The following is a 14,621-nucleotide window of genomic DNA, read 5'->3' on the forward strand; positions in this document are numbered from 1 at the left end:
CGTTCTTTCAGTAGCGAAAACGAAGACTGCGAGACGATTCTGTTCTCCGGCGTGTCCGGTCTCGTCTGGCCTCGCGTGCAAGACGAGAGGTGCATTCAAAAACTTTATCGAATTTGTGGTCGTAGGGACCACTTTCTACCAACAACTTTCCCCTCCCAGTGCTTTCAAACCTTTCGGCTCTTTATTCAGCTGCTTCGAACCTGCCAACCTACGACTTCCTTCTAACCGAGCGAACACACACCGTTCACCAGAAATTGGTACACGTGATAAACCCCTTTTCCTTCGCATCCTTTTCCCTTTTTGCTCCCGTTGCCTCTTGTCGCTTCTGTCAAGCTTCCTGCCCCGTCTTCCTCGGAGAGATAATTCCCTCCGGAGGAAAAGGTAAGATCTGCTTTTCTTGGTCCTGAGTCTACGTGTAATCCGATACTTGATTTGCCACACGACTTTCGAGAAGAACAATCATTTTATTCGTCTTACTGTGTTGGTTATAGATACCTGGAATTCTTTGGAACCGTACGGAAGCGTGCAAAAGTTATCGGTCAGATAAATTTTTCTCTTCGAGACGCAAAAGCGATATTTCGAAGAATATGAAAGGAATTTAAGGCAAAGTTCGATATAACGCAAAGATATGTAGTTAATTGTTCGTGGACAGCGAGTCGACGATCTATACGAAATTTCGAAAAGTTTCGACTTTATGTGACAAATAACGTATAATTATTATATAATGTATTAATATCGATAAGTACTGATCCAGTTTACCTATAGAATGTGGAAAATACGTTTCCTTGTGGGAGGCTAACTTCGCAAAGAATTTTATTAAAACTAAAGAAAAGAAATTCGTTACATTCAAGCACAAGATTATATATCTAAACGCTGCCTTTTTATGTTTGTCACGATTGACGCAAATTGACACGAAAGACGATCGAAGGTAAAATATTATTCTCTACCCGAAATTAATATACATACAGTTATACGATTTGACAGACGATTAAAAGAAATTTTCCTGTGATATTATTCTTTCAATTAAAAAACCATCTTCGTCGTAGCCTAATTTGAATTCTTAATTCCATATAAATGCAAATATAAGACCCTCGTTATATGCCAACGTGGGTACAAAGGGAAACCGAGTGTAACTGTGTAATCGATCATCGGTGCTTGAGTGAATAATTAATAAAGCGAGTAAATCGACAATTTACAATTTTTATCCTGCTTCGAGAAGACGTATAGAGGTGACGCGGTGAAACGACGACGACGGGAAGCGGGCGCGAGCGCGGGCGCGGCGAGGTCGTGACTTCTTCCTTTCGCCCTTTCACCTTCTCGCGTTCTCCATTAAAGAACACGATCCCTCTATTCGCTTCCGTCGTTGCTTTCGGACCAGGCACGCTTCAGTCGCTGATCTCTTTGATCGCTTAGAATTCAAATTTCAATGGAATCAAGTACATAAATCGAAGGATGTGTGAAAGGAGACGATGTACTTTTGTTCGATAAGAACTCTTCTTTTCGAGCGACTTATCGAAAAATTGTGGCATCGTTAGGAAAGAAATTCACATTTTAGCACATTTTATCGCAGTTTTTATCTCTTTCTATACTACTGAAGCGTATACCGTATACACTTGAGCGCCAGTGGTAAAAGTAGCTAATTCCTTGTAGCTAATTATAGTTTTCTGTAAACAGGAGACATAAGATAAGGTTACTAGAGATTGAACACTTCGTGACATTCCACGAGATTCTACAAAGATTTCGTGATTTCCGCAATTTTAACAAAATACCGCGATACAAATTCATCGACGAATAACGTACGTACGTGTGAAAATCTCGACGTACGGGGCACGACATGCCGTAAATGCGAAATAGCTAGAATAATAACCTCTTTAACAACTCGTTGTGACTCGCCTTTCCGCTTGGTGCGTGTTTAAAACGAAAACAAAGAAAACATAGAAGGGAAGGGAACGAGGAGAAGAACGATGAGGAAAAAACAGAGATCGCGCAAATGTCGAATAAATATGCAATGGAGTTTAGAAAGAGCAGCCGGGCATGGCTCGATTCACGTAACAAAGTCTAGCCGGCACTTTCCGGCTCGAAACGAGCGTTTTACATTAATTTCCCGGGAAAAAGAAACGGCTCGGTACCACCTGTGCTCGGCTATTCAAAGAGGAGGTTGGCAAAGGGGGCGGACGAAGGTTACACACGCGGTTAGAGAGGCAGAGAAAGGGGGTGAATCAGGGTGAAAGGTGGAGAGAAGCTAGAGAGAAACTGCAAGTGGGTCCTGTGATTGTTTCGGCTTTGATCTTGGATCAATTTACCGGGTATACGCGTATGCCTGAACCCTCGATGTCCTCGTCTGAAACGCCACCCTCCTGCTATACCGGCGACTGTGCGTCACCGACACGAAGAACCACGAAGAGAGGAGTGTTTATACAAACGCGTACAGACGTAAGTACGCGCACCTCAGACGCGAATATACAAGTATACACACACACATACACACACAAACATATATTTCTGTGTAACCACGATCCTTAGGGAAAACTTATCCTCCGGCCTGATTCCGCACCCTTTCCCTCGCTTGCTCGCTCGCTCGCTCGCTCGCTCGTTCGCTCGTTCGCGAGCTCTCTTCAAACTCAGCCAGTCATGTAATGCGGCAACGTCTTATCCCTCCTGTAAAACGATACGCTTGAGATCCCATTGCTGAAGAAGCCATTACTGTTCCTGTTTACCGGGGACCTTCGGTTTCAGAACAGATGCGTTTTCCTCCTGATTTTCCCGATAGACGCGGAGAGTAACCACCCTATCCTTATCGAAAGATAGATAAGAAAATAGTCGTAGTCGATGGTGCGCGAGACTACGCTACGGCGAAGCTGCTACGGTAAAACTGCTTAACATGCATTGGCTGATATCCCGCACTTAACGTTTTGTATCTTAATTGTAAATGTCGGCCCTCGAATCGACGATTCGGGTCAGTGTTACCTCGAGAAGTTCTTGTCGCTTTATCTTCGATCGAGCTTCTTCGTGTAAACTCGTGTACTGAAATTGAAGCTTTGAATTATTTAAACAGTTCCTGTAGAGTTATTCATGAAGCTTCTAGGTGGATTCTGTGTAACGAAGAACTTTTATTCCGTTTAAAAATAATCGGACGACGTAGGAACGTTGGAAAACTTTCGGTGCCAGAAGGAAATGTCGAGTGTCTTCGCTTTATCTTCCGATCGCTTCGACAGTATCTATATCGTACCTGTACCTAACGTCGAACGTTAGTCGTCGAACACTACTTAAACACACTGGCACGAATTGTAAATTTGTTGTAAAGTTACTCTATACTTCAGTTTCGATATGCGATTCCATTTATTCGAGTTAATAAATTCTGTCAGCTCTTACGAGCGATATCGAGATTCGTAAAATCGAACTCGATTAAACCAGATACACGTTTCACGTGTCGTTCAATTTCTATATCCTTTCGCTCTCCCCTCTCTTATCGATTTACTTCTTCGTTTCTTTGCCGAATAAAATTCTATCTAGCCGAGAATTAAAGAGCGACGTAGTCGGCTCTTAAACTTGTCACCGTCAAACGCGCCGAATAGATCGTATAAGTCGATTCTCTGGTTTAGCGAATTCCCACCCGAACGATATCGTCTTTCGTCCCATGGTCGATGGTTTAATGTAGTTAAATCGGAAACTGTATTATTAATTAGCCGGATTGAAATTAAAAGTTTGAAACACGACCCTCGTGACGAGGAGGCTAGACGGCGCCTAAAAACGATGCTTTCAAAGTGGCTCCAACGGGAAACAAACTACGACGTTTGACGAGACCCTCTCGATAAATAAATCGAATTGCTGCATCGTACGCGTCCGGCAAAAAGTTCGCTGCTGGCGCCGTTAAATCAATAGACCGATTGTGATTGTATAAAAGCGACTCGTCAGTCTACATTCATTACAAAAAAAAATACGTTTGCAGCCGGTTCAATTCCTCTTCCCATTCGTTTCTCGCGGCAATTACGAATCCGTTTTTTCAAACTAATAGCAGCCGCTTGTTAATTATGCGTCGGACGTAGTTGTTAGCATTGAAAAATTTTATTTGCTTCGATGAGCAATTCAGCGATGAGCAAAGCAATCGCCACGCGGCCGAGCACGAAACAAATAACAATAATCAACGTTGGGGGATAATATTTATTACTCGTTTTCCGAAATCTCATTTACCACGTTTGCGTCATTTTCCACTGTCGCCCACGATATCTGCTTCCAATTTGCAATCGAATCGTAATACCGGCATATACTCGTGACATATAGGGAACGTGATATCGAGCGAAAACACACCTTTCCTACAGAATTTCGACGATTTAATCCACACGACGGTTTCCTTCTTCTTAACATTGTACGATAACCCATCACCTTACGTATATTTTATTCTTATTTATTACTTATTTGTTTGACGATGTATCACATCGCCACACGTACATAAAAGTTTACACAGCACGGATCGTTTCCATTTATTTTCTCGTAGATTGTAAAGGGGTACGTTCCTAGATGACGCACGCTTCGAATTTTGCGATAATTTTTTCTTTCTAGTTCTTGAGATACGTGATTTGGAAATATCGTAAAAATATTCTTAGAAAAAGAAATTTAGTCTCTGTGAACTTAACCTTGACATATGCATATATCAAGGTTTTTACCACACAGTAATAACCACGCGTTGATGAGGGAGCAGTGGGATACCTACTGTTGTTTTACACATATAATCTAGTACAAGGTGGGATATTTTTGCTTTCATTGCTTTTACTTTCAGTATTATTTTATCATAAATCTGTTATTTAATTCTCGTCATACGTGTGTTGTAATATGAAATACCGATTAAGATAGTTGGAATTTAGAATATTCCGACATAACATAACGAGCATGTTTACATACTTACGTATACCTTTAATATTATTATATAGCACACTTATGGCCAATATTGGCGTATGTGTATACGTATATGACAGTGATATAATACTATGTCGAATCGATCTATTTGACACTTTTTATAAACGCACGAAGAAAAACGTGGAACAAATTAAGCAGAACTTTGAAACAGAGACCATGCATTATAGCCATGCATTTGCTACGCGGTTTGATAAAGCCTGCGTCATAGCATTAAACTACAAAAGCGTAACTTGCACGTAAAGTGCTCTAATAATCTAATCACTGCTGCGTTATATCGGCGAATAAAGCGAAGCATTTGATAACATCATTAGCGTCTTATTTTTATAGCACACGGCGCATTCGGGCGTAATTCACTTCGCCATAGAAAACCTCGTTACTGTTTGCAAACAATATAATTAAAAGTGCCTAGCAGCGGTGCCGGCTATCGCGTTTAAACCGTGGCGAAAGCAACATGGAAGCATCCGCTTTGCTTTCCATAATAACGAAATTATTGCGTCCCGTCAACTACCGGAAAACCTCTCTCTCTCTCTCTCTCTCTCTCTCTCTCTCTCCATACCGCAGCGCGCCGGTCCGTGTCGCTTCGCGTTGCGATTATCAGTTAAACAAAGGTGCGCTTCTCGCTTCTATTTATATTTATAAGCTTATTCCGCGTTCCAAATTCCACGCTTCGAATTCCGCAACGGTCCTTTATAAGTCTCTCGGCATGCTCGCTAGCCGATTTTAAATTGTCTCGTTGCATTTTCATTAACAAACGGAAAAGAGAGAAAGTAGAAGCGAAAAACGAGCAGGGCAAGAATTCTCTCGCGTCGAAAAGAAGAAAAAAAAAAGCGATAAAGAAAATTAGGAAGGGAGAAACTGAAACCGGCGAGAGGAGAACGGAGAATGAAACCGACGAGCGGAACGAAACGCGGTAATGAAAACCAGCGGGGACAAAGCGGAAGAAAGAAGCTAGCTGGAAGTAGATTTTTTTTCGGTCGTCGCGTCGGATAAGAATTACGGAGCACGGTAAGTCGCGATATTAGCCGACTGTATCCTCGTCGAACGTTGTCCTCGAAGTTTCGACGAACGATCTCAACCGCGACATCCTACTCCGGCTCGGGGAATCTTTCTTTTCAACTTGGTGATCGCGTTACTTTTCAAATCGGGCACGCCCTCCGGTAATTTGCACGCCGCCAATGGTTTTCCATCGTCTTCTGCCTCTTTTTTCTCGCTAGTGTCGCTGGTCTCGCACGTACACGTACAGAGCTCGGTGCACGCGTAGACGCGTGCAAATGGAATGGGAGGGGCCGAAGGCAAAACTCCGGAAAATTGAAATTAATGAATAACCGGTCTCCCTGCAGCCCTGTTTGCTCCCCGTCGGAGCTGTCCTACGCTTCGCAACGCAGGAACCGCTGGAAAACCGTTGAGGAACAAAGGGGAATGTGGCTACGATGGAAACGACGATATAACGATGACACGGCCGGACGTGGGGGAAGAGGGGAGAGAGCGAAGGGAAGCTGGTCCTTCTCTTTTTTTTCTTCTTGCCATTCTTCTTGTCCTTCGGGGACTTGGCGACCTCTTTCGTATCCTGTTACAGGCGACAAATGCTTTTTTAATGAGTTGCCCGCGAAGGGATTTTGTTCTGTGATGAATTATGCAGACGCCGTGTGACGCGATCGAGAGACGCCGAGAACGGTTGCAAATTGTTTAGGAATCTCTTTGGTGTCTGTGCGCATCAGGCTTAATACCTCCGTGTCCTGTCTGTTAATTTATAGTCGACCGATCCTTGCGAGAAGGCTAGGGCACTCGCGGTATCGAGGTCTGCGCTCTACTGTCGCAATCTCGTACAGGAGGGCACCTTCGGACGCGTCTACAAAGGTACCTTGGAATTGGTTGGCCGTGAACAAGAAGTCATCATAAAGACAGTCACAGGTATCGATGTATTAGTATCGTGTTGGAGAGCCGTGATATCGGGCTTTGGCAATAGTAACGACTCGTCGCTTTACGAATAGTAAGAGAGTCGTTGATGTTTTTACGAAATAAATCGATACCGTACAAAGTACTTTTTCTTCTTAGCTTTTTAAATTAATTAGAACATCGTTACAAATCGTTACAAATCGTTAGAATATCTTGAAAGGTTTCGCAAGTACATAAGTAGGTTGCAGCAAGGGCTTGATGCTCGAACCTTTTACGATCGGACAAATTCGACAATGTGTCGTTCTATCAACCAACACGATATTAATAAAGTTCATGACGAAAGATTTCTTTTATACAAAGTTTTACTTTCGAAACTCCTTGTAACGCATGTTCGAGTAACTTACGATTTGCTAAAGTATTCAAAGATTATTTCGATAAATATGTTAATTAAGATGGAATAAAATGTCGCAAGGTGATTTATACGCGTATGTTTACGTACTACATTGAACAACTTTATCAACGTCGGTACGAAAAATTGAAAATATTATTCGATAGTTTAATTTTCAATTACGCGTACAGGTGTTCAAATTTGAACGCAAGTTGCACTACTCTAGGCTAGCGACGCGCGATAAGGTAGAAAATCATGTATCTGCCGCAGATTCGTAAAACGGAACAAAGAAAGAAAACGATGAAACGAAACGAGGAAAATATTTCAACAAAATCTGTTACAAAATGAACATATCCTATTGGTTAAAGACAACGAAAGTAATCGGAAAATCGTAATTATTATAAATTGTTTAATATCTTATAGCCTAAATTTTAGGATTTCCGAACGCGTTCCGAACGATAACACGAAGGATAAGAGAAATCACTGCAGGAATTAATAAGAGATGTTGATCATTTTAGAAGTGGCATCGGCTTATCAAGCCTCTTTGCTGGTGGTCGAGGGCTCGCAGCTGGCAGGATTAGTGCATGCAAACATAGCTTCGCTGGCCGCCGCCTGCCTGGATAGTTCTTGTCCATTATTGGCATACACGAGTTCGCCAGGCGAGTTAAATCTGAAGTTGTACCTTACCGACGGAAACCATCATCCTGGGACCAGGGACTTGGTGCACGTTGGCGCGCAGGTTGCTAGAGCAGGGGCATTCTTGCACGGCCGAGGGCTCCTGCACAGGTGATTGCATCTACGTATTTCTCTATTCGGTAGATTGATTAGAATGTGAACTGAATTGCTGTCACAGACAGTGACTAAGATACACAAATACCACTCGTTGCCAGTAGGTGTAAATTATGCAAACAATGTGTAAACGAGTTCTGCTTCTCAAATGGAATTATAAAGTACTGTTTTCATAAGATCGACGAATGCGAAAGTATATTTGTGGTTGATCGATCGTATCTTTGAAGCTCGAAAGATAATGCGCGAATAAAAATTGTAATAAGGCGTGTGTATGGTAACTACATATGCCGACATTGTAATTGCAGGCCAATTTAGCAGATTTTCCAAAATTATCTGTCTCGATTAAAAAATAACCAAAGAATAAGAAATAAACGTGTTCGGTAAACGCATCCCCGAAGAGATTTAAAATGACGTGCTTTAATCCTTCGTTTCGATTTCTGTTAAAATTATGTCGATCAAACTATATTTATGCAAGATGATTTGAAAATCACGACACAGTAACAGCCTGTTGTAAATGGAACGTATGCAAAAAAATTACGCGAGGAACTACATTTTTTCCGTCTATGTTACGGCTTCCAAATCATCCTGTATAACAGCTTTCTCGTATCCGTACCATTTATACCATAGAACATGCTGACACAAAGTTTGACTGGAAAGAAGGTTTGGAACATCCTGTATAACCGACAATATGTTTCCAGGGATATCGCTGCCAGAAACTGTTTGATCGAGCCAAGCAGTCTTCGCGTGCGATTAGCTGATACGGCTTTGGCGCGAGATCTCTTCCCTCAGGATTACCATTGTCTCGGTGATAACGAGAACAGACCCATTCGTTGGATGGCCTTGGAGACTCTCCAGCACAATCAGTATAGCACGGCGACGGACGTGGTACGGACCATAATTCCTATTGAATTCCAATAAACTTTTGAAGCTGTACCACTCCCTGGCGATAATGGACGACTGAATTTTCCAATAAAATCAGTAGATTATATACATTTAAATTATCTATTAGAAGATTATTTTTACTAATTGTTGTATACTATACACATACGTATGTTATTATATATATATATATATTTTAAGTAAAATATCATTACGTATAATTAAGGTCAGACGCCTTTCTATTAATTTAGAAGAATCTAATTTCTGAATTTGACTTTTAATTCAGAAATCAAGAATCTGAACGTAAAGAACATTTCAAGCAACAAGACGAGTCTATAGACAGTTACGAATGTCAGTCTTATCGTCGCGTTATATTTTATTTTATTCGTATTATATCTCGTTATATATTAACTTTATTCATCTCGTGGCACGTATAAACCGATTACCGAAAGTCGACAGAAAGACAACTAAAATTACAAGAAGTATAATATATTTGGTTCGGAATAGTCGTTTTTGTACTTGACGCGCAAAGGTAAACCGAATAGTTTAGGTAAATCGGATGTCTCAAAAATTCTCACGGCACTCTGATTGAAAATCGCTGGTTAGGTATCGACTCTCAAAAACCAATTTAATCGGCTCTTGATATTCCCCGTTATACGAATTATTATCGTAATTTGGCGATCCAAATATTTCTATTAAAGTACATGTTCCGATCGTAGCTGATGGAGAGAATCGATTGATTTTTATCACATGAATTGAAATTATGTAAATTACATGTTCCCCCACACTATGTTTCGACTAACTCGTATAAACGGAGTTCTATCGTACACGGGTTGACTCGATTGTGAACGAATAATCAATTAAAAAATGAAAAATACTTATGTGTATTAAAACAAACTTTGGTCAAATTTGTATCCGTGCGATAGGTTAAATTATGATGCGTTTTTAAACGAAACAGAAAACAAACAAATATTTCGTATCCAATGGATCGCTTCTTTGAGGAAAAAAGATTCTTTAAAACGTAGAAAGGAAATTTATTTAAATGAGAAGCGACTCCATAAATAGTTACCTATTTAAATTTGCTTATACTTCGTGAAAGATACATATATAACGTACGTTGTAACTTTTGTTACGATATTATCACACTGATACATAAAATATGAAAGTAGATACTTGTAGCAAAGTAAATCATTTTCAAGTGACGTTATCGAAGAGCGTTTTTTTTACGTTGAAAGAAGCTATTACGGATATAAAGAGACATACAAATGGACAAAATGAATAAGATTATTAAATAACGAGGAGTTTCGGTAGCTTCGAATTTTAATAAAAAGAAACATTTTATCGAGAATCGCAGATTCGACGAAACTGTAAGAAAGTAATAAACGTTATATCGTTCGTTCGCTAAAAATTATGAACACCGCGAAAACATTATACGAGTAATTCGGCGATATCGACGTAAGCGAACTCTTATCAAACGTGACAAGTAATTATTCCTTTTCTTTTCTTTTCTTTTTGCAAGTGGTCGTTCGGAGTGTTCCTGTGGGAATTGGCGACGATGGGCCAGCAACCATACGTCGAGGTGGATCCTTTCGAAATGATGGCGTGTCTTCGAGATGGTTATCGACTGGCCCAACCGAGGCCATGCCCGGACGAATTTTTCGCCGTAATGGCCGTCTGTTGGTTAGGCCTTTCCAGAGACCGGCCGACCATGCCTCAACTTCTCGCCTATCTACAAGACTTTCACGATGCCCTGGGCGGCTTCGTTTAAAATATTTATACTCGAACGTCTCACGGTGTTCCTTGAAACAGCGAAGCACTCTGGAATGATATGTTCGGATCACGTCGCGGAACCTTTCCGTCAACGTCCCTCGCGAGAGTTCTGAACGCAAGAAAGAGGATTCAACGTGAGCGGGAATCAAAACGAAGACTCATCGAGAGAGAGACTCACGATAAAGATAGCTCGGCGACGAATGACGAATTTTTTGAAAGTAACCAACACCGCCCAGAAGGGCGTGGTTTTTCATTTAAAAAAGGAAAGAAAAACCAGACTCGAAAGTGGAGATGCAATCGTATGGAATTGAAAATCACTGCCCATTTGCAATCGTACAGAATTGAAAATCACTGCCAATATTATTGATTGTCAGCAACGGTACTCGACATTCCCTCTGGCGCGTATCGGCGGGCCACATTGTTTTCGAAATTCCGTTTGGAGAGCAGCCGGAGAATCAAAACAGATGATGACGGTTGACCAAGACTGGGGTGCATTTCCGCGGATTAAAACGATTCGATTACGGAGAAACGAACGAAGTGCGGCCCGATCGGCGATGAAAAGATCGATGCGGATATATCCGTCCATAGCAGTTAAAAAAAGGAACTTGAGGCGTGACAGATAGATGCAACGCGACACAGAACGCAGCGCCTGTGAACTCGCAATCACCGCTATCCGTTGTGCGCGTTACATCATCGATTCGCAGGCGCGCTTTCGCAACGTTCTCCTTGGTTTCTTTCTTTTCCAAATTTTACAATGTCGCTACTTTTCCGTAATCTCGGAGCGCGTTAAAAAGAGATTACAACCATTTTCGCTCGCCCAACTTGGAAGGAAACGTTCCGTGAAACGTTATGTGGTCTCGTCGATTCGAGCACTGCGTCAAAAATCTCTATAATCAAAATTTTATTCGATCAAAATGTGCGAATCTACTACTTCGCAAGGTGGAAAATAACCGGATGACTATTTTCTTAGACATTTTCAAACGCTTTTATTCCCGTCGATGTTTGACTGTTCAGCTACGCGTGTAAAATTCTTCTAACAAATTTCAAAGCAAAGAGTACAAAGTCTTGCGTTCTTCTCAAGTATCTTTTCGCAAGTACATTCTCGATATCGACTATGGTATAATATCACGATATTGGATTAGATAAAAATATACTCTTCATACGGAATAAGAAAAACAGCTCTAGAGTTTTGACAAGTTATAAACGAAGTTATCCGCGCATGTATAGCTACTTTTGTGGTATCGTTAACCTGAAAAATATTTGCTTGCAACGATTTTATAAATAATGCATCGAGCTCGAAAAGGGGAAAGTTTGCAGCAAGAGGGGAGACAGAACACAGTCAAGAATACAGTATATTGCCTCTTGCTAACGCATTTTCCGGGAAATTATTCCGATTATTAAAACTTTCGCAAACGTGCGAACATTTACAAATAATTTCACTCAGATTCCTAAACACAACCTCGTAAACGTAATTTCCCTCGAACGAAGTACGTAATACGAATAATTTAGTAAACATTGAAACTGAAACTCGGTATCGCGAATGTATTTTCCGAAAAGCTCGATGATGCGACGATCTAAGCGCAAATATGCGAATGTCGTATTGCGTAAAAAAGATCGAGGCCTATTACGCGGAGAGTTATAAAACTAACGTTACATGCATTTTCGTATGTAATTTGAGATTGTTTATATTATCCGTTTAGACACGAAACGGTATCAAGATGATTCTATTTGGACAAGGACGTTTAGCGTTCCTCGAGCCTAATAAGAGGCTCGAGAGGTTCGCGATGCATTGGTTGCGAAGTTTCAGCATTATCTTTGGTTGCAATCGTCTTTATAGAAAAATTTATCACAGAGATTGTCAGTGTGAATTTATTACAATGTATCTACGTTATGCTATTATCTATTCTCGGTTGCAACATTGATTCTCGACGAATGAGAAGAAGCGACTTACGATCTACAGCGGGGCATATTTAAAAAAATACTAAAAGCTCGTTATATTTATATATTTGGAACAAAAATCTATCTCGTGCGTTTTCTTTATCCTATTGGAACGTTTTCTAATCGCGATTTAATTCTATGAAACGATGTTTGTCCGAATAGCAGGATATCGCTACCGTTCCCTGTCTCGATGGATAAGATAAAACAATCTGGGAACACGGAACCGTTGATTTCGATGAATCTTTTCGATTCCTTCGAAGAAGCGCTTGCATCGTTCGAGTGCGCGGGATAACGATTATATTCGGATGGTTATTCGTCAAGTATGGCGATTGCGAAACTTTCGTATAATCGTAACCGGAACGACGGAGGGAGCAAAAGCAAAGCTCGGGACACATAGGAATCTAATTGTCGTATCTGACCTTCGATAGGCATATACTGTTACGTAAATGGGCGGTCGAACTATACGTACTCGTAGTTATGTACTTATTAGCCACACCGCGCAAGTCACTTCAAATATCCACGTCTCGCGTCGGATTGCACAAATTATGCAGCATGTCAAACAAGTCGCAATGTCGTGGTTTTCGCCGAGCATTTAACCGTTTGCGGTCCGGCTTATTCTTCCCACCATTCGTTCAGTCTGTTCTATTATATTAATCGAAGCGGACACTTGTCACCGTTTGTCTCCGCAATACTTTTCTCTAGTTTTATCATTTGACACGTGTGTGTTCCAACTTCGTGGCAAGTGTACCGTAAATCTCGCGGTGAAAACATCGTCGCGTTTAACAAACGGCAAGTTACGTTCGAAGACTCGTGTTTTACTACTCGATTAAATTTCCAGCCGATCGATGAATCGATAGACGATGCGCTGATAAATTCAAATGGAAAATCGCAAAGAAGACTAATGTTTAACACGTTTATGATATAATTACGAATCGTTCATTGAACGAAACGCTCTGCGTAGATCGATCGCTGTCGAGTCCTATTCTTCGAGCGTAAGATATTTCAACAGAAATTAGTAGGATATTTTTATTCGAAAAAGATATACGTATATCTTTAGATACTAAAGATACCAAACATATATATTTAAGGATAAAAAGCTATTTTCTAGTCTTTCCTAGTCTAATTGTTTAATAATATGTCAACCTTAGTCACGAGCTTATCGAGAGGGACATTTTATTCCGAAAATATATGTCGTTCGGCATCGTTTCGATAATTTAACATCGTCCGTTCAATGTTCAAAATCAACGATCCACTTTTGTGCTTGACGTCTAGTCATAAAATAATTTACGGTTAACGTTTAATTTCTAAGTCGAAGAACAAGAGCGAAAAGAGAGATATTTGATTCGCTGCGTAGGAAAGAGGAAAGCTGTTGTTGGGTTTTTTCGAAACTATCGAAGCGACAGCGATAATTGCGGCGGAAAATTCATAATAAGACGCGAGATTACTTAACACACACGTTTAAATGTACTCGATGTGTAAATGTCGCATGTTCCTGACTACGACCATTAACTTTATCGCACTCTCTCTTTCTCGTCCCTTTCTCCCAGCCCCATTTTTCGACTATACCTCTTCGACGCATTATAAAAAGCTGAATCTACCATCTCACTTCGTAACTATTGCCTACGAGCATTTCACTACTACTAATTAATATCACTATTTAAAGTAACTATTGCTCGCTACTATTTATTACGACGTCCTAAAGTCGATTTATTTTACGAAATCGTCGTCACTATGATGTATCCGGTAATCGTAACTTCCTCGATGTCTTATTTTATCAATGGAGGAACAACAGGGTAGGCTAGCGCTGCACACTTTTTCGCTATCTCTGTACAATGAAAAGAAAGCCTCGTGTCTCCACGTGAATGTTGTCCACCCTCTCTTTCTCTAATTTCCACGAGGGTTCTCGAAGAGGAAATCGGTGGAGCAGAAGGTCGAAACGCCCTCCTTTCGATTCCACCTCCCCCTGAACGCAACCAAAGACCTCAATCATGAGACAGTTCCAGTTACTGTAAATATATCTCTAGCGAATAATAGTGGTGCGCCGAGT

The 14,621-nt window shown here is 40.8% G+C and overlaps 1 protein-coding gene across 2 annotated transcripts in view; it reads left to right on the forward strand.

The window, feature by feature from the left end:
* Window positions 1-11,003, forward strand: part of LOC117234634 (tyrosine-protein kinase Drl) — a 99,958-nt gene extending 88,955 nt beyond the window's left edge. For both annotated transcript variants that reach the window (XM_033496028.1, XM_033496029.1), the window contains 4 exons: window positions 6,669-6,825; window positions 7,717-7,984; window positions 8,686-8,872; window positions 10,386-11,003. In XM_033496028.1, coding sequence (XP_033351919.1) covers window positions 6,669-6,825; window positions 7,717-7,984; window positions 8,686-8,872; window positions 10,386-10,634 — 861 coding nt within the window. In that variant the 3' untranslated portion in view covers window positions 10,635-11,003. The remainder of the gene's footprint in view (window positions 1-6,668; window positions 6,826-7,716; window positions 7,985-8,685; window positions 8,873-10,385) is intronic.
* Window positions 11,004-14,621: the final 3,618 nt, after the last annotated feature.

This window comes from Bombus vosnesenskii, unplaced genomic scaffold (assembly GCF_011952255.1).
Source record: "Bombus vosnesenskii isolate JDL3184/JDL3185 unplaced genomic scaffold, Bvos_JDL3184-5_v1.1 scf7180000013305, whole genome shotgun sequence".
Classification (NCBI taxonomy): domain Eukaryota; kingdom Metazoa; phylum Arthropoda; class Insecta; order Hymenoptera; family Apidae; genus Bombus; species Bombus vosnesenskii.